The sequence below is a fragment of the Artibeus jamaicensis genome, unplaced genomic scaffold, assembly GCF_021234435.1.
Source record: "Artibeus jamaicensis isolate MK-2021 breed Jamaican fruit bat unplaced genomic scaffold, CSHL_Jam_final contig_484, whole genome shotgun sequence".
In the NCBI taxonomy this organism is placed as follows: Eukaryota; Metazoa; Chordata; class Mammalia; order Chiroptera; family Phyllostomidae; genus Artibeus; species Artibeus jamaicensis.
This window is the reverse complement of record NW_026521859.1, coordinates 219867-241520: the sequence shown is the minus strand read 5'-3', so window position 1 is coordinate 241520 and position 21654 is coordinate 219867. Positions and strand designations below refer to the sequence as shown.

The window sequence follows — 21654 nt, the reverse complement described above, 5'->3', positions numbered from 1 at the left end:
TAATAATTCTTACCATAAGACATTTCATAAATAAATATTCCCTATACATTCCACTAAGTAAAAATACCAAGAAGAGGGCTGGGAAAATGGTACAAGTGATAGTATTCAATCACGACTATTTATGCTCTTGAACAGATCCTTGGGTTTGGCAAGGGACTCTATAGAACTCGACGTATTTCTCTGAGAGGGCTTCTGAGAGGCCAGAAGGCAGGAGGGAGCTGAGTGGTGAGGGACTCCAGACCCACCCTGCTTAAACCAGACCTAATATAATTTTTAGTCTGTTTTATACGCAAAGTTTTGGCCTAGGATTTTTATTCTTATAAGTGATAGTTCACAGAATTAAAAGCCACATTTAAAATAAAATCATTGTAGTTAAACTTTTACTGAAATACACAGTTGGTTATTATGCACAAAGTTCTCAATCTCACTGATTTTTTTGTATTTACCTTAGGTCCTGGATTTCCAGGCTGACCTGGTGAGCCAGCACTTCCCGTCAAACCCTACATTTTAAAGGGGGAATTTAAGAGAAATATAGAGAAAATTATTTTAAAGTATTCAATTCATTTCCAAGTTACACATTCTCATAACAATTGGTCCTCTAAAATACAATACAATACTTGGAAAATGTCCTCACACACATTCAAATAAAGGATAATAAAGTAAACAAATGCACAGCCTATGCAAGATAGCAAGAAGGCCAGCAGAGCCCTTAAAATGTTTTTGCTCAAAGAACCTACAATAGCACAAATTAACGAAGGGCTAGTAAAAAACAGGCGTAAAGAAAAGTTTTTTTTCCCCCTATATTCTTGCTTCCTTTTGTCATGAGGGCTAAGAATTAGGTTTCTTTATAGATGCTACCTTTATCAACATTACTTACAATTGCTATTTTCCTGAACAATCTAATGAATTCTTTGAATATAATAATCTCTCTTCGTTACAAAATGGCTACATTTTTAACTAGTCATATCATTCAAATTAAGGCAATGGTAATTACTCTAGCACAAGGACCTGATTTAGCTCTTCATTTATTTTAAATACTGTCATATATACTAAGAATATCTACTTTCTTTTAAACATGGCAAAGGAAATGTGATGAGCAAAATAAGAATTCAATAATTATCATCAGAAAGTATAACCTCAATATGGCCATATTAAAAATACAATGTCATCACCACTATGCTTTGCTGTCCATTTAGGATGTTATTGCAGTTATAAAATATAAAATATGCTAGTAATAGCACAATATATGAAATATTAGAGATATTTGTTTTCCGGTTTATCTATAGTAAGGTCTCTGATCTTTATTTGGGTGCTCAACTTTTTGAGAACATGAAGAACTCTTGAGTCTTCTAGACACATGGACATGAACATTCTTTTTTTCATACCAAGAGACGGAATTGGTGGACCCCAGGAGAAGAACTCCTGGTGCATAGTGACAACATTTCAAACACTGATGACAATGACATGTACATACAGGTATCCCTGGAGCTCCTTTTTTGCCTACTGGTCCTGGAGGCCCAATTTCTCCCTAAAAATCAAACACAGATCAAAGTAAAAATTGGAAACTATCCATCCCTTTCCAGAAATTTCCTACCGAACCACTATAGAATGACAGTTCAATACCAATCAGCCCGATTTGTTTGTCAGCCCTTCCTCTGCTGTGAGAAAGCAAAACAAGGCTGGAAACTGAGAAAGCTAACAGCTTAAAGATTTGGCCTGGGGTCTGTGGAATTATTAAGTCAAATATTTTCATTAGGAAACCAGGTGTGACATCTGCCATTCAAGCTGGCAAGGTGCAACAACAGAAAATTTTATTGATCGGAGTTTAAGAGCTATGATAGTAAAAACAAACTAATGAAAAATAGGATACAGAAGAATAGCACGTAAATGTCAACTTCTGGGACCGTGGCTCACGAGGTGCTCCAAGGGATTCTCTGAATCCAGAACAACACCCTAGAAAGAGTACCCCCTGTGAGAGAGTGCTGGTTTTGTAAGAAGTAGGTAAGGACTTCAGAGATCCCTCATTTTAATAAAATATGCTCTGGGTTGAGGCTTTAATTCTGAGGATTTGGAACTGTGCAGAAATCTCGTCGGAGGAGTCAGAGGGTTGGGGTTGTCTGGGAGAGACGCTCAGCTCAGCTTGGGAAACTCACTGCAGGACCAGACATGGAAAGAGGTCAGACTTCCCAGCAGGACCAGCTCTCCACACTCCCATTAAACTGAAAGGACTCCCACCAACCAGATGAAGCAATGAGCTCACAATCAACAACAACAACAACAAAAAGAGGAGGCAGGAGCCACAGAGGAAGAGTCAGCAGATATTGGAATTGTCAGAAACTGAGTTTAGAACTATATATGAAGCTTTTAAAAATTAAAAAATAAAGCAGAAAGACTATTAGGACTAAAATCAGAATAAGATACTATTAAGAATAAAAAGATGTTATTAAGAATTAGAACTAGAAATAAATACTATGATTGTTTAAACTTTTTTTAAAAAATCAGTGGATGGTTTAAACAGCAAATTAGACACAGTAAAGGAAAAATGCATACACTGGAAAATATATCCCCCAAAATTTAACCAGAATGTAAGACAGAATAAAGAATATGAAAATAAAAAGCTACTTGGAGATACAGAGGACAAAATCAGAAGAAATAAAATATATCTAACTAGAATTCCAAAAAGAAGCAACACAGAAAATGAAATAGCAGTAATTGGAGGTATTGTCTGAAGTTTTCTAGTTAACAGAAGTAATTCCACACAGCCAGGGAGCAAAGTGAATGCTCACCAGGGTGAGTAAAAAGAACTCTAGAAACGTCACAGTGAGTTTCAAGAACACTAAAAACAAACAGAATACCTTAAAAGAATCCCAAGGGAAGGAACAGACTACTTGCAAAAGAATGGTATTTAGAATCAAAGCAGATTTCTCATAGTTTAACAACAGAAGCCAGGAGATAAGACATTCTTCAATGTGTTAAGAGAAAATAATCATCAATCTTCACATGCATGATCTACAAAATTATCTCTCAAAAAGAAGAGTAAAATAAAGATATTTATAAGAAAATAAAAACTAAAAGTTCATCACCAAGATATCTGAACTAAAGGAACTTCAAAATAACTAGTTGGGGAAACAATAAAATGACTCCAAGGGGAAGTCTGAGAGCACCAGATAGAAACATAACCAAGTGAAATAGAGGCATGTATAGAAATCCAAATTAATATTACCTGGATAAAACAACAAAAACCAATTTGTAAAGTCAAAATACTAACTTCTGAAATTATGTCATATTTGAACAAGTAAGTGTCACCATGAGTGCTGTGAAAAAGTACCCTACGTGAAGACACATCACCACTCTGCCCTTTTAATAAGCAGATCCAGGCCTGAATCGCTCAACTTTTGTTAATAATCACCTTTTGTCCCATTAATCCTTGGTTTCCGGGAAATCCTGGGATTCCCTAGAAAGAAAAAAGTTTATTTTTACTGGAAAATGGATCATAATTAGGTTTTTAATGTGTAAATAATGCATAATTTCAAACACAACCATTTACAGTGTAACACTGCCACTTATAGTAATGCAATTTGGAAAATAGGAAACTTATGAGAGCCCACATTATATGAACATGTACTGATACTTAAAGTATTACATAAATGCTTTCAAAAAAGAGAAGTCATGAGGATATTGACCTTGGGTCTTCTTTCAGACCAGCACAGGGGATAAAATAAGGACATTTCATTTAGATACATTTCTATGCTACTTATCAAGAATAATGCAAATAAAAACTGTAAAATCAAAGAGTGCAGATTCAATACAACAGTTCCCAAACTTTCATATCACAGTATCACACCTACAATTAAAAATGGAAGAAACTAAAAAATGTCCTCAAGACTGAGCCTTGAAACACCCAGGAACCTAACTCCTTGGGTAAAATATGGAATCTTTCTCCTATGAGCCCTTGCTGATAAAATCATAACGAATAATTAGACCACTGTGTGTGGAGAGACAGAAAGAAAAACAGAGGGGTTTTCCATGTGGCTCAACCCAAATGTACAAGTCCTCTTGCAAGATTTGGAGGAAACTAATATTAATTCAATAAATTTAAGAACGACTTCATAATACACTTATTGAGAAAGCAATTCTAGTCATCTATTAAGTGCATTTACCAAAATGATTATTTATCACCCAAAATGTGATGGTTCTAATTATGCTAATTAGTTTTCATTTCTTATTAAACTTCCCTAGCTCCTTTCCTGATGATACTTCAGATGAAATAATTAACATGTGTGTGTGTGTGTGTGCGTGTGCCCACGTTCACGCCCTGGCAGAAGGAATCTGAAACACAAGGAAACTAGGCTCCAGCAGCATTTCCTCAAAAGCCCTCTGCATCACCAGGGCCTGCACAGAATAGCCCTGCTCTCGTCGGTAAATGCAGGCAAGAGGTAGAGATGCTGCTATCAGTGAGATCAAACATCTTCTATTACAAGGAGAGTCTGCCATTGTTTTGATTTTCACATCTTGACTTTATTAATACAATACTGTTCAGGGTGCTAGCCACAATTACATTACAAGACAGGAGCACATAGTTCTAGTTTTAAAATCCATTTGAATCATAAATTGTAATTCAGTTTAATTCTGTTTGGCTCAATTCAGTTGCCAGGGCTCCGTGCCATTGACAGCGAACAGAAGTTGCATGTAAGCAATGACTATGAACAGGAGTGTGCAGTCTAGTTGAAAACGCAAGCCTTTATAACTATACTAACTAGATAAAAATATAAAACAATATTAAAGTAACTATAAAACATGAACACAGGACACCCTATAAGCACTTTAAAACTTAAAGCAAAATAAACTGAGTCTTGAGTATTAAAAAGTAGAATAACACAAACTGTGCCCTTACAGGCAGAAAATGTATACTCTCAAAGCAATCAATTAAGATCAGTATTGTTCAGAATAAAGGCCCCATTTCAATAGACCATTGGTCAGTATGAAACCACCCGTAACCAAGTCCCACTCAAATACATTACACACACAAATTCATTATCAGTTTGAATCAAGTTCTGGATTCAAATAAAATCTCCTTATAGAATCTTATCAAGGTGGCCACACACTGATCTATGCCAAACCTGATACAGCTGTGTCAACGCAGTGTCCCTTGGCCCCAAGAATCTCTAATGGGCACTTGCCCATGATACAGTTACGGAGTCCTTTATTACTTAGGGTTTCATCACTCTTCAAGTGTCTACGCCCTTCACAATCTATGATATTAGTGGGAAATAGTTACAGCTATCCCGACTCTACTCCCCTTTCTAAAGCCAGTCCCAGAGTCAGCATGGCTACACCTGCACTCAGGAAAAAGGGAGTTAGACCCAGGATTTCTGAGCAGCAACCTGGCTCCCACCTCCCAGAAACCCCTGAAAGCCTCACATTCACTCCCTGGATCCAATCTGACACCCTTCTGTCTGAGTAATTCTAATACTGAGCTTGGTCTATATTAGCATATAGCTGCAAATCTTACCTTATTTCAACATATCAGATACTGAGAGTATTTAGGGGGGATTCCTGATTAGAAAACAATAAAAGGGTTCTTTTTCCTGTTGTCTTTCTTCTTAAATTGGTACACATTAAAATACATTTCATAGATTTGAAAAAAATACCATATCATCTATATCCACCTATACTAAGAATTATTAAATACTCATTTTATAAATAACAAGCCAAAAATACATAAAACTACAAAACGTGAAAAACAAAATGTAAAACTAATTTATAAATGCAATTCTGGGCCAAATTAATATAATACCGTGAGCATGCATAGACTACAACTGTTGAGAGAGAGGTTAACCAGAAGAACTGGAATCACTCAGAGCTATATTAGTTAATAAAATCCCCCTAGATAATATTTTCCTGGGTGCTCACTACATTTATTGAGATTGACTAAACTTTGCTAATTTTACTTTAGCAAAATATCATTCAAAACCATTTGAAAGTTATAAGTTTGTTGACCCAGTAGTATTTAGTAACAATTACTTCATAGAGCAAATATTTTTCCAAGCTAACTCTTTTATATTTCACTTTCAGCTTGTGTGGTTTGGGGTTCAAGAAACTGAGAAATGTGTAAGTAAAGACAGAAAAAAGTACTTCAGTTGGTAAGAGCAAAGGGACACATTTCTTCCATTTCTGTGATTTCAGTTTGGGTTTGAGGAAGAGCAGAGAATCAACTGGAAATTCCTGCATAATGTTGTGGTGAAAAATGTTGGCATACAAAAAAAATGCTTGAGAAATTTCTCTCTAACCATTAAACTATAGCTGTATAACAAAAAAGCCATAAAACATAGACATATATAATTTAGAATAAAGTGTTTGGTCCCTAGTTCTTAAAGACCACTTTATAATGAAGTAAATACATCCATGGTAATTAGTTAGAAAAGACAAACTATGGCTTTATCTTTTCCCATACATAATGAATATATCTTATCTTACTCCTAAAATTAGAGCATCTTGAATCAAACCCACTTTTGAGTAATACAATTTTTTTCAAAGTACTAAAAACATATCTAACCCACTAATGCTGCTTAAATCTAAATTTTCAACCTTTCTATGTAGTGGTAGAGATACTTAATGTTAAACAGATTTCAAAATATTGGAAGCATATCATGTTTGCTTTTTTATATAAAGTTATTTTGCTTTTTTATATAAAGAAGTTATTTGTTTATTCCCAAAGACTCAATGAAAGAAGAATTTGTGTTGAACGTATTATTAGTTTACAAAGATCACAATGATTATCATTAATAAAGAACATAGAAATAGTATGAAACAGTAAGTTTAGACCCTGGAGTCAGCCAGTCCAGTATGAAGTGGCAAACTGACTCCAGGCCAGATACTTACACTATGAAATCGCAGGATTCTAGACCTGGGGAAAATAACAGAACCTACTTTGCTAAGTAGATATATTCTATCAATTAACTTTCAAGCACTTAGTGCAGTGCCGGCACTACAATGACTGGACTTTCACGACTGCCTTTTCACAGCTCTTCCCTGACTTTTGAAAGTTACAATAGATGAGTCACTTCTCTTAAGTCTCAACTTTTTTCTGTTTCTCCCCTTAGTGTTTTTGTTTGTTTGTTTTATCTTTCTACCTTGACTTTTTCTACATTTCCAAAAGTTTCCTTTGTATCAAAGTGACTCTGGCAATCTAAGACTTCCCACTAGGGGGTGCCATCACGCTGGCATTGCCCATTCATTGCCTTTGCTTTTTCATGTTTGGCTTAGATTAAAAAAATAATAATAATAATTCAATTATTTTTGCTTTTTAAACATTTTAAATATATTTCATCGTTATTTTTTCAGAAAAAAATATGACCAAAAGTTTCAAATATATTTGCAGGTGAACTCCACAATATTTTTAATCCACTTTTTTTCTTTAATGCCACACTGACAGCTCATTATGAATATGTACAAATGATTACTGTGTGGTATGATAACTCCAAAAAGTGAATCACATCCCTAGATGCCAGACCTTAAAGAAACCAATACACAAGTACTCCCAAAGAACTTTTAATAAGGAAATAACCAGTTTTACTACTCCCTCTCATCTTTAAATCAAAAACCAGTAACTTAAGTAACATTGGATACATTTATTCTCCCTCGACTACAAACCAGGACCCACATGAGACTGGACTGAAATTACCCAAAGATAAGTAATTTCCACAGAAGATTTTTAGGTAAATATGTTTGGGCTCCTCACAGCATAAAGTGTCACACGTTTGGCATCAGTTACATAAAGACACAAGGATGTCACAGGAAGGAAAAGCCACTTGGGAGCCCTTTGTCAAGTTGCTTCACGTTCCTGGCATTTCTCTACCTAACATTAAGGCATTTATACATTTTTTTAAAGCCCAGAAGATATTCTACATGATTTTCAATGATTTTTCAAGACAAGATTTAAAATGGCAAGTATCTACCAAATTAAAACTGCGCACTGGAAAACCCAGAGGGTAGAGGAGGACAGGAATGAAAGGCCTGGAGACAGCTTGCACTGCCACGTCAAGGGAAATTCGCGGAACAGCCCCAAACCCCCAAATCTAGAAAAATGACCTCCCCCTTCACAATGGCAACTGAAATCACGCATGTGAAACACACTAGTGGGTCAAAAGGAACATAAAAATATAGACATGTATAAACTGAAAAACAATTTCATTTCAAAGAGAGGTTCCAAAGCATTATCAGAGTTGTTCTGAAACAAGATCTGACCCTCTGAACCCTAAAAAATACAGATCATACTTTTTCAGGTACGTGGAATGTCACTGTATAACTCAACAAATTGTGGTAAATTTCCCATTAAGGAGAAAATTGAGCATGGATTTTATTTTCCAAAGGCCTGTGTAGCTGACTCAGTGACTGAGTAGAAGCTGTATACTATTTTCCAGAGAAATCTGGAAATTATAAATTAAAAAGTAATATATAAATCATCAAATAAAAATATTTTAAAACATCAGATCAAAAGTGAAGGTAGTTTGATGAAAACAAACTAATACATTATTAACCTTAATATATTCATATGGTAAAATGTCAATAACTATTTGAAAATTATTTCTATAACCTTCTATGTGTCTTTTATTTTATAACCTAATTTTGAAATACCATATTTTTCAGACTATAAGATGCACTTTTTTTCTCCCTCCACCAAATTTGGAATAATGGTTGTTAATGTTGCTGAGTTCTATTCGCATTTACATTGGTGAAATATTGTGTTATTTATATTATTAAATATTTTACTACATTTTTTGCTTCAAATTTTTTTCCCTATTTTCCTCCTCTAAAACCTAGGTTCATCTTATGGTCCAAAAAATACAGTAATATGTATATGTTACATTTAAATTGCTGTATTTCTGTAACTCAGCATACTGTAAATTTTGTTGTATTTATAAAATGTATATTCCTATTTTTCTACTGAAAATAATGAGATGATAGAGGAATAAACATTCACTAAAGAAAAAAATTAAATCATATTAGTTTTCTATTGTCCTATGACAAATTACCACACCTTCAGTGACTTAAAGCAATAGAATTTTTGCTCTTTTACAGCTCTGTAGGTCAGAAGTCCAGCATGGGTCTCACTGTACTAAATTCAAGGAGGCGGCAAGGCCAAATTCCTCTCTGGAGTTCCTAGGTAAGAATCTATTTCCTGCTCATTCAGGTTCCCGGAAAACTGGAACTCACTGCGATTGTAGGACCAAGATCTCCATGTTCTTGCTGGCTTTAAACTGAGCTGTATTCCCAATTTCTAGATGAAACCACATTTCTTGACTCATAGACCCCTTCCTTTATCTCCCATCTCAGCAATGGCCAGTCAGGTCCTTCTCCAGTTAAATATTTTTACCCATTCCTCATCCATCTTCTTTCTCTTTTAATTATTTTTCATTAGATTGGGCCCACTGAGATAATTTGCGATAATAATCTCAAGGCCATTAATCTCAATCACATCTGTAAAATTCTTTCACCATGAAAATTAACATTTTTGTAGGTTCTGGAGATTAGGGTACAGATATCTTTCTCAGGCATGGGGAAATCATTATTTTGTCTACCTCAGAAATAGTATCTATTATCCAAGGACCAGATAGTTTCTATGTTAAACTTCCTCAGGGCATTAAAAAGATGGAGATTATCTAAATTCAAATTTTGAGGCCATCATAACACTAATAACAAAAACAGTCAAGAATACCTAAAAAAGAAATCTACAAACTGATATAATTTGTTACTACAAATGCAAGTGCCTTTACTATTATGTTAGGAAATCACATATAAAGTGCATTAGAACAAAAGTTGAGCATGATTTAAGTGGGGCTTATTTCAGGATGCAATGAGTGTTCAACAAGAAAAAGTATACCCATATTATTGTATTATGTCCATGTAAGTCACTATATTAATAGAGGAGGAACAATACAAAACATTTCAAAAGGTACTGAAAATGTATTTTGTAAAACTTTTAATAACCCAGCCCTGGTTGGTGTGGTTCAAGAGATTTGTGACTCAAGAGAGTGCTGACTTGTGAACCAGAGTCACTGGTTCAATTCCTAGTCAGGGCACATGCCTGTGTTGTGGGCTAGGTCACCAGGAGGGGGCACACAAAAGGCAACCACACATTGATGTTTCTCTCCCTTTCTCCCTCCCTTCTTCTTTCTCTCCCTTTCTCCCTCCCTTCCTCTTTCTCTAAAAATATAAATAAATAAATAAAAAATCTGAAAAAAGAAACTTTTAATAACCCAGTAGTAGAACTTGGCAAAACTGAATCTGAGTCAATCAGAAACTAATTACAAACATCAGACTTGGTGAAACACTAGACATTTCTACTTAAAATGAGAAACAAAGCACAGGTGGTTTTGAAGTAGTAGTTTCATTTACAGTAATACATCTTTTCTGAAAAACATTTTATTAAGTATTTGAGAATATATATATATATAACATCAATAGGAGAGGTTAAATGAACGATATTTGCGCTATAAATAGATTCTACATTCTGTCTTATAAACTGATATGGTAAAAGATCCATAATATGGGAAATTTAAAGTTTCAATGGGCATAATTTATTTTTAAAATATGTCTATTCTTTGTTTATATATTTAAATATAAAAAGAAAAACTTTAAAAGAGAATCTCACTAAATGAACAAGAGCTATTATCTCTGGGAGATGAGACCAGGATTTTGGTAAAACAGACTTCTAAATTTATAACATAACTTCTATATCTTTTGTCTTTTCGAGAGAATTTAAATAATAAAAAATGTATAAGTAATATAAACAATGCATAAATATTAAAAAATAAAATATAATTAAAATATACACAACAAATAAAAAATTGGCCCATACAGTTTTTACATTTCAAAATCCTCAGAAAAATAATTTAAGATTATTTTAAATACACAAGGTAACTGAGTCCACTTGGAAGTAGAATTTTACATTATTGTTCATGGCAATATTGAAGTTTATTTAGGCAGAAGAGCCATTAAAGCACATATAGCCTAAAAGGATAGTAAGTCCATAATCCCATTTTCCTTTACCAGTGTCATTAAAATTAATTATTCTCTTCTGCAAGTACCACCTTCCTACTAATTTCATATTCCTCTATTTTGATCAACCTGTTTCATAGCCTCTATATCATTAGTTATCAAACTCACACAGGGCAGCAATTAAAAATACAATTTATGATTCATTAAGACAGGCTGGGCCCAGAAAACTGGATTTTACCCAGCGCCTCTGGTGATTCTGATTAAGGTAATATGTGGATCATAATTGGAGAAGGTGTTCTTTGTGAAAAAATAACCAAGATTCTTAAAAATTATCTGTATTTTGGATATTAACCTAAGACTCATCAAGCAATTTTTCATTTGATTTATTATCTTCCAATTAATTTTTATATAACTCATTTTATGTCTCTCTGCTTAAAAACTATTATATATTGGGGTGGGCAAAAAGTTCATTTAGTTTTTTTCTGTAAAATAAAAGACACATTATTTATTTCCACCGATAACTTTATTGATTTGGATATTTTGAGTATGTTGGCTGTCTCTTGTGTGGTATAACATTGACTGTTCTCAATTAATGTCTCAATTTGATTGCTATCAACTTTGACCCCTTGATTAAAATTTGTAACACTTTGCCTTTTACGATTAATTTCATTTTTCTTTAATGTCTTAACCTGCCACAAGACTTTTATACACACCTTTATAGAGTATGTTTCTTGAGTGAATTTTCTATTTCCCTAACTGAAGAGCAAATGTTCCATCTGAAACCACCGAGTAAAATGTTGTACATTCTGTGATTGCTCAACAAACATTAGCACCTGACTATACATCTTAGTAACAACCTGCAACAACTCCAAGGATCTCTCTTGGAGGTTTTCTATTCTGTATGCTTATTCATTCCATTTTTAAAATATATTGGTCAGAAATTCTGTTTCACCTAATGTATCAATTAAGTAACTTTTTTATGTAGACAGAAGAAAATTGTTTATAAATTTTTTATTGTTGTTCAATTACAGTTATCCCCATTTTTCCCCATTACTCTCTCCTGCCCTACCCACCCCCTACCTCCATGCCCCCCTGCCATTGTCTTTGTCCATGGGTTCTTTACACATGCTTGACTTGACCCTTCCCCTTCTTTCCCCTTATAACAAAAAAAATTACTGAATTTTTAGAACCAATAAGTCATCATAGAACTCCTTTGCCTTGATTGAACATTAATACTAGCTTATCAAATTACTCTTTATACTTTATTTTCAAGAAAGAAACTTTTATTGAAAAAGCCTAGCCCTGAAGGGTTGCGCGTGTCATGGGGATCAAGGCAACCTACTTGCCCCTCTCTCTCTAAAGATAACATTAAAAAAAAAGAAAATAGCGCTGGTGTAGCTCGTGGATTGGAACCAAGGTTCGATTCTCAGGCAGGACACATGCCTGGGTTATGGGCCAGTTCCTGGCAGGGGACACATGAGAGGCAACCACACATTGATGTTTCTCTCCCTCTCTCTCCTTCCCTTCCCCTCTAAAGATAAATAAATTTTTAAAAAAAGAAAAAGCCTGGTCCCTATGTTTTAATAACATTAAAAAAATTTACATTCTAATATCCTGTGTTGATATTTTCCATCAGATTAAATTCACTATGAACCATTAGAGTAGTAAATGACTTCTGGAATCTACTTATAAATACTACTCTCATGATTGATATCATCTTCAGGTAATAGCATACCTTGTTTTTTTATACAACCTCCAAAACATGCATTCTTCCAAAAGCATTTCAAAGCCACAATCTTTTAAAGAAACAAATTAAAATGGAGCATTTAACAATGATGTAACTAGGCATCTCTGTTTCAAACAATATAAAAATTATTTTTGTAAACCACTTTCATAGCTAGAACCATTGACAATCAATTACCTAATTAGGTGCTTACCTCATTACCAGAAAAAAATAAATATTGATATAAACTAAAATATTTTGAGTATTCTTTCTCAGACATTTGCCCTCTGTTTCAATATCCCTTAGACACATCCAAAACATAAATAATTTTCTAGTATTAATTCTCAAAGGCATCATACATCTGCGTGGTGTTCAAAGTGGTAACCACACTGGAGCATTTTAAATATATTTATTTATTTTTCTTAAGGAAAGAGATCCTTAAATGAAATGATCTAGTTACCAAAGCATGCACCATGGGTCACATAAAAAATATAGTTGTTACCACACTCAATGAAAGTTAATGAATGTAAAACATTCTCATTACATCTGCTCAGATAGTTTATATGGATCATAAAACCAGTATTAAAATAAAAATGCCTTGACTTCCGGTCAAGATGGAGGCACAGGTAGAAACACGTCATCTCCTTACACAACAATAAAAAGGATCACAACTAACCTCAAAACAAAAAACACCCAGAACTGCAAGAAAATCAAACCATATGGAAGCCCGACAACCACAGATTTAAAGAGGCCATGCTCATCCAGAGGGGTAGGAGGGGCAGAGCCAGGGAGCCAGGACAGAGAGGATGTGGTGTGGTGCGGCACAGTGGCCAGTAGAATGGGCGGTGTGGGGTATCACACGCACATGTGGGGGAACAAACAGGATACCTTGGGAGCAAGCAACCCTAGCCCCAGGCCAGACTGCATAGCCAAGGGTTGAAGCACTGGGAAAACAAAGCCTCATAACTTCTGGCTATAATGGGAAGGGGGTGCAAAATCACTGTAAACAGGGTGAGTGACAAGCAAGCCTTCCCGGCATTGTCTCCTTCCTAAACTCTCCCCCACATACAGAGCCACAAAGTAGTGAGGCAGTTTGCCCCACCCTGGAGAATACCTAAGGCTCCATCCCAGAGAATTTATAGGTGTCTTTTCTAAGGCAAGGAGTCAAAGCAGCTGTACCTAACACACAGAAACAGGGAGGCCACCAAATTAGGAGACAAAGAAATACGGCCTGAATGAAATAACATAACAAAATTCCAGGAAAAGAACTAAGTGGAATGGAGATAGCCAACCTATAAGATGCTGAGTTCAAAACACTGGTGGTGAGGATGCTCAGAGAACTCACTGAATATGGCAAAAGCATAAGGGAAGAAATAAAGGCTAAACTAAGTGAAATAAAGAAAAATCTACAGAGAATCAACAGTAAAGGGAAGGAAGCAGGGTTCATATCAATGATTTGGAACATAAGAAAAAAATAAACACTCAAGCAGAACAAAGAAACAAGAGTTCAAAAAAACAATGAGAGAATAAGAAGACTCTGGGACATCTCCAAAAGTGCCAGCATCTGAATCATAAGGATGCCAGAAAGAGAAGCAGAAGAGCAAGAAGTTGAAAATTTATTTGAAAAAATAATGAAAGAAAACTTTCCTAATTTGATGAAGGAAATAGACATACAAGCACAGTGAGCCCCAAAGTTGGAACCAAAGAGTACAATGCCAAGACACAAAATAATTAAAATGCCAAAGGTCAAAGATAGAGAATCTTAAAAGCAGCAACGGAAAAGCAGAGAGTTACCTACAAAAAAGTTCCCATAAGATTATTAGCTGATTTCTCAAAAGAAACTTCGTAGGCAAGGGACTGGCAAGAAATTTCAAAGTGATGAAAAGCAAGGACCTACAACCAAGATTACTGTATCTAGCAAAGCTCTCACTTATAATTGAAAGGCAGATAAAGTGCTTCCCAGACAAGGCAAAGCTAGAGTTCATTATCACCAAGCCCTTATTATGTGAAATTATATGAAATGTTAATTATATGAAATGTTAAAGGGACTCATTTAAGAAAAAGGATAAAATCAAAACCATGAATATTAAAGTGACAACAAACTCACAACTATCAACAACTAAATCTAAAAAACAAAAACTAACTACGCGAACAACTAGAACAGGAACAGAATCATAGATACGGTGATCACATACAGGGTTATCAGTGGAAAGGGGAAGAATGGGGGAAAAGGTACAGGGATTAAGAAGCATAAATAGTAGGTACAATAGACAGGAGGATATTAAGAGAAGTATAGGAAATGGAGAAGCCAAAGAACATATATGCATGACCCGTGGACATGAAGTAAGGGGGGAGTGGGGTTACTGGAGGGAAGGGGAGGACCAGTGAAGGGGGCAATGGGGAGGAAATTGGGACAACTGTAATAGAATAATCAGTAAAATATACTTAACAAATAAACATGTCTTGTCTTGAGCTATGCTATTTTGTTAATTATGTATTTTTCATGCTTTGAAAATGGAGAATGTATTTGGATGATTCAAGAACATCATATGAGAATCTCTCAGATATCAAAGGTTTTTAAAGCAAAAATGCCCCTGGTCCCCATATGACTACAGACCATATTTACCCAGAGGATATACTACCCATTCTGAGACTTAATCATGCATCATTTCTTATATTCAGTTGCATTTATTCCTCTTGTCATTTCAGGGTTCTATAAAGCCTCTCTGAAATGATAAAGAAATGAACAAAGAAGAGGAAGACTCAAATAGGTATATTTTAATGCTTACAAATGATCTTACAATGATCATGTTACAAAAGATTTCTTTAAAACAACACCAGCAAAAAATGATCAATACCTTAGGCATGGAGCTTCAAAACTTAAAATCCACACTGTCGCTTTATAAAGTTTTATGATGGGTGTCTAGTTTTATACTATGTCAGTGAAATCATTTATAATAGGAAAGAATCAAGCATATCTATGATTATACCTGGTAAGACTTTATTAACTAATTTATACAAATAATTGGCCAAAGAAAAATATTTTTACAATCATTACAATACCAAATGCCATATTTTGTGAAAGCAAAAAAGTGATGATGTTAGTCATAAATTTAGTCACTTCTACAGATAACTGGTCATTTACATTACTTAATTTAGATAAAGCCTATTTCATAATTCATTCAAAGTATTATTCTCAACTAAGTTTTAAAATCTGACCTGGAATTAACAGAAAATTATTACAATAAGGAAAAGAATTTCCTAAGTTGTTAAATGTGGGTTGCCTTCACCCTACAGGTGCCAAGTGAAATTCTTAGCAGAGACCAGGTTAAGGTTGTTCCACTCAACACACACCAAGGATGTGCCACTCACTGTGCCTGTAAAGGATCGGAAAAAGTGATACAAATCAGCATGAAAGACCTTAAAAGGCTTGCAGCACAATTGCAAATCAAATTAATAACAAGGACAGAACTAGTGGGGTTTTTTCCTTCTTACCTTTCTTCTCAGTCTAAATCAGAAATATAGTCAAGTGGGCAAATAAAGACACCCCCACTTTACTCATACAATAAAGTGGATTGATTATTCCACATGGGAAACCAGCAGAGCAGTTCAACATTAACTTTTCCCAAGAATTTAATGCATTTCTTCAGTAGCTAAGTATAAAAAATGCCATGTGAAGTAATCACACCACAGAAAAGGTGACTAAACAAAAGACCCACTTGTCTCTTAAGTAAATGATGACTTGAAAAGGCTCAGCAGTTACTATTACACCATAAAGACAAGCATAACATGCGGTTTAGCAAGAATTCGAAAGGCATGAGGAAAGGGAACAACAAAAGCGTCTATGAGTCAATGTCCTCAAATATAGTACAATGATCCCCGTGTGTTTATTCCAGGAAAAGAAAATGATAAAGCAAATATTTCCAGAATAAAAAGACTTAAGACATCCTTCACTAAGAAATACCCGCTCACCTCCATCGATCCAGAAAATGCCGTGATGTTTCTCATTCTCAATCATGGAGCTCCAGGGACCTCAGCTCAAGCAGTGAACCTTAGTTCCACCTACAAATCTTCACCACGAGCTTCGCCATAAGGCTTCCTGTGCATTAGCAAGCAAGCAGCCCAGACTGCCTGAGGAAAATGCTATGCTAGACACAAGAAGTCATCAGGACTGAGGGGCAGGACAGGAATAGCTATGACAAAGAAGTGGTGGAGTGCTACTGCAGGCCACTAGGTCAGCAAGGAGTGGCCAATGCACAAAAATGATCAATATAGTAATTTGATCCAAAATTAATCAAGCTAGATCAAAAATTAATATTCCCAGTCATCATTTTTCAACTCCTGGTAAATTTAGCATGCTGCTGCCCGATACTGCCCTAACCCCCCAACCACCCAGGATAAAATCAGAGTGATTTTGTAAGAAGTTAGGAAAACACATTTTGAACAATTGAGGATTCTTTGAAACAATCTATTCTTCATCCTCTGGCACAAAAATGAAAATATAATCTGACTAAACATCTTTTATAGAAGAAAGAAATAGAGTAAAACACTCAAAATCCAGGCCTTAATTTCTGTATAATGTATTACAAAAACATGCTCATAGGGGAAAATAGAAGACAAGCAAAAATAGAACACAACGAACATAAAAAAACCAACCTGGGAGAAAAAATAAGCAAAGTAACTGAAACATGATTAAACTACGTTTTCCATGCACATTCTTTCTTACCCATACATATTCGAATAGTATTATATTTTTAAACTCTGCTTTATATAGCTTATACATAATGCATCAGACATTTCAATTGTTCCAACTGTGCAATATAATGAATAGTACATGGAAGACAGTAGGGCTCAAAGCCAGTAAATAGCATGTAAAAATGTAGAAAAATGAAAGGTGGATGAATTTTTTTAAAGATACATGAAAGTTTAACTAAATTGATGATACAGAAAATACTGGTCACTGAGGAACTTTGCTTTTAACCAAATTGTCATTTAAACCCGTTTACCTATTTGCTTAACTCCAAATGCGTTTGATCAATACATATGCTACGAAGAGTTTGATGTATCAGTATGTATTCACATGCCTTCTTACATGGGTTCATTATATAAACGATCACTAAGGATTAGAGTAGCCAAACAGACCAGTGTAGTTTCCTTTGGCTGCTATACAAAAATTACCACACACTTATTAGCTTTAAACAACATAATTTTGTTCTCTCACAGTTCTGGAGGCCAGAAATCCAAGGTCAAGGTCTAGAAAGGGCTGTGCTCCACTAGATGCTCTAGGGGAAGACCCATTCCTTGCCTCTCCCCTCTTCTGAGAGCTGCTAGCACTCCTTGACTTGTGGCCACATCACCCCAATCTCAGCCATTAGTTCCTCTGAGAAATGTCAGTTCTGCTCTTAATGCCTTTCAACGGATTGGATCAGACCCACCCACCAGGTAATCCAGGGTAATTTACCATCACAAAAGCTTTAATCACATCTGCAAAGACCTATTATTCAAGTAAGACAACATTTATAGATTTTGAGTATTAGGGTCTGATATCTTTCTGGGGAAGAAAAGCATTTTTCAATCTACTATACCTAGTATTCACAGAAATTCTTCTAAATTTTCCTTGATCTGACCCACTATTTCTTACTGGAATTGTATTAGTCCCCATTTTTACATGTCTATTCTAATTACCCAAAGTTTAGTCTTCCTGTTGAAATGCCCCATCCTGTAAATGTCAACTAGATATGGTTCATTTAAAAATATATTAGAATCACCTCCCCTAGACAAAACTGGTTCTTCTTGCTCTTTTTCAAACTATTGCTTGGTCATCCTGCACCTCTATGCATGTGGTAAGAATTTGAGAGTCATCCTTTTTCATCTTACCCACATGCAGCTGATCCTTGAGCTCTACTGGTACCTGTTAGTTCATTTCAAATAGTTGAAACTGCTCATCCTCATCCCAACTCTGAATGTTCTTGCCTTAGTTGGAACTGGTGGTGACAGAGCTCAGCTACCAGGTTCTGTCCACCACCTTGGCTCACCTCCCATATATTCTCTATTCTGCTGTCAGCGATCTTCCTAAAACTTTCTAAATCTGATCAACTTACTTCTCAACTTAAAACCGTTAAATGACTCCCACTGCTCTCAGATTTAAGTCCTAATAGCACAGACATATGAGGCCTCTCTTGCAGTGGAGTCTGCCTACCCCTACAACCTCATCTTGTATTTTTATCCCACCCACTCCCCGTACCCTGAGCAGCCCAAACTAGTGTCAGCTGTTCCCAAAGTATCATGACTTCTTTTCCTTCTGTGTTTGCGAACATGCAACAGACTCCTGCCTTGAAGCCCAAAGAACCAGCCATCTCCCATTTATATTCGAGAATTTGGCCAAGAAAGCATCCCTATACATTTTAAATATGTGAATTGTATAGCATGTGATTTTTATCTCAATAATGCTGTTACTTAAAGGGCGAAAACAAATGCATCCCTTTCAGTGGCATCCCCAAACTCATTTAGCATTATACACATCTTGTACAAATTTGCAAGGCCCCCGTTCCCATGCATTTATATGATGTTGTGGTCCACTGGCTCATTGCACTGCTTGAGGGCAGGGCCATGACACTCACCTCATGTTCTCCTCAGCTAGTATGATGTCTGGCATAAAGCAGACAGTAAATGCTTACTAAATAAATGACTGAGATACTATAATTCCTAAGCACCGTGACGCATAGTTGAAACCAATTATAATAAATCCAGCAGGTTTTAGAATTGGGTTTACAGTCACCTGAATTGAAGTTGAGTGACTATAATTTGCCATTTAGAAAGTAAGTTACCTTGAGGACTGAGTTACTATTAGGATTGATAATACTAGCTTTTAAAATATAAAGTATAGACATGTGAATGTAATTGTACATTTTCATTCATTGATTATTGACACTATTAACAGATGTCCCCATTCCCCCCCTCCCCCGTATGACTGCTTCCACCCAACCTCCACCTCTCTTCCCTCTGGTCAACCCAAAGCGTTGTCTGCATCTATGAGTTATAAGCATATGTTCTTTGGCTAATCCCTTCACTTGCTTTATCCAACCTCCCCCTCCCCTCTGACAACTCAGTCTGTTCTATGTGTCCATGACTCTGTTTCTATTGTGTTTGTCGGTTTATTTTGTTCATTAGCTTCCACATATAAGTGCAATCATATAGTATCTGTCTTTTTCTGTGGCACAATCATTTTCCAGTGAAATACAGCCCTTGTCCTCAAGTTAAATTCCAGGAGTTAGTTCATATTTATCAATCTACTTATACGAATGAGTCATCGTCCAGCTGCTATAAGCTGTGTTTAATTAGCTTTAAAGCATTTTTTTCTAAGAGCTTCTGTCCTTCCAATTTAAGCTCCATTAATTTTCTTGGCTCCTACATTATAGGACAGATAATATAAGAGCATGTCCTTTTTAGTGGGGCCAAATCACTCATTATAAATTCTTAAAACCAGCAGGCACAGGCAACAGAAGTCTTCATGTCTTAGTGTCACCAAATATATAAACTTCCTCCTTTTCCCCGTTTTCAAAGCTTCTCCACAAATGCTAAAGCTCAATCTTCACCGGATGATATTTCTACCAACCAAATTTTCATCAATCACCAAATAACAGAATAGTTTGTAATGTTAATTGCTCTTAATTAGAAAAAATAAAGATCAGAAGAATTATATCCAGATGATGTGGGTCAATTTTAAAGGCTTAATCTAGCCATTGTTTTCCTAACAGATCGCGTGTCCTGGTACAGGAAACCTGACTGCCCCCCACCACTTAGCAGGAAAGAGAGAGAAGTGGGAGAACAGAGAGAGGGATCCTCACTTGCCTGCCCCGATCTGGTGGGAGAGGAACTGAACAGTCTCACTTGGTAACTCCCGCTTCTCTATCTGGTTGGTATAGAAGGAGAGAGTACATCTAAATAACCTCCACTAGCTCACTGACATTTTTCTCTGCCTCAATTCCTTGCTTGTCTTTTTTTTTCTTAGGTTTAGGTTGTTGGTGTTTTTTTTTAATTCTTCCATTGTCTATCTCCACTATGAGGTTGTGAGCTTCCAAGGGGCAGTCCGTATTTCTCTCTTCGCTAGCCAATGCTGTACACATTTCAGGAATACACTAAATGTTGGGTTGAACTCTGAAGGGCTATGCTGCCTCATGTAAAAATGTATGCTAGTGCAAAAGCTCTAGATGGGGTCAGTCTTGAATAAAACAGGAACAGGCAGGGCAGGAGAAAACACCAGTTGGTGTCCTTCTTTCCCATTTGTTTTTTTTTTAATGGCATCACAGTAGTGCTAATTTCAAAGCAAATATACACAGCTCTCATTGCATTATGGTTGACCTAGACGTGCTGGTCAGCTGTCCTGTCACCTGCTTCTGCAGAAAAATCAGTCACTATGCTTACAAACAAATGACACAAACATTTAGGACACAATCAACTCAAACTATAATTGGCCTCTGATGCCCAGCGCCCCTCATTCCCCTCTTTTTCTGTCACCTTCTCTCACCTCTCTGTCTTCCCCTCCCAAAGTCCCCTGTCTTCACTCACTCAAGCATGAACACAGACACTCTTTATATTTTTCTGAAACAAAAAATATAAATATAGCCAATCTCATAACCAGTTACCAAGCCCTAGAATTATTCTTTAATCATAATTGCTGGTCGGACATACTAAACTCACACTATCCCTACTGAATTCTCCCATTCCATTAAAACCCTAACAAAGGCCATATTTGCCCATGCCTGGTCTGTCAAAATAGGCAGCTAATTAGTGTCCTGATTCCAGCCTCTTCTTTTTTTGATTCATTCTAAATATACCAGCAGCTCATAACTGCCTGTAACGTACTACTTTTCATCATGTTATTACATTTTTTCTTACACAACTTTCAAAGCAAGTGAATAATGTTTGCT

At 35.7% G+C, this 21654-nt stretch overlaps 1 protein-coding gene across 2 annotated transcripts in view; it reads right to left on the bottom strand.

Annotated features, from left to right (window-relative positions):
- The window catches only part of COL21A1 (collagen type XXI alpha 1 chain), a 172840-nt gene that overhangs the window by 16460 nt on the left and 134726 nt on the right, over positions 1-21654 (bottom strand). For both annotated transcript variants that reach the window (XM_053668361.1, XM_053668360.1), the window contains 3 exons: positions 3410-3454; positions 1475-1528; positions 447-500 (listed from right to left, as the gene is read on the bottom strand). In XM_053668361.1, coding sequence (XP_053524336.1) covers positions 447-500; positions 1475-1528; positions 3410-3454 — 153 coding nt within the window. The remainder of the gene's footprint in view (positions 1-446; positions 501-1474; positions 1529-3409; positions 3455-21654) is intronic.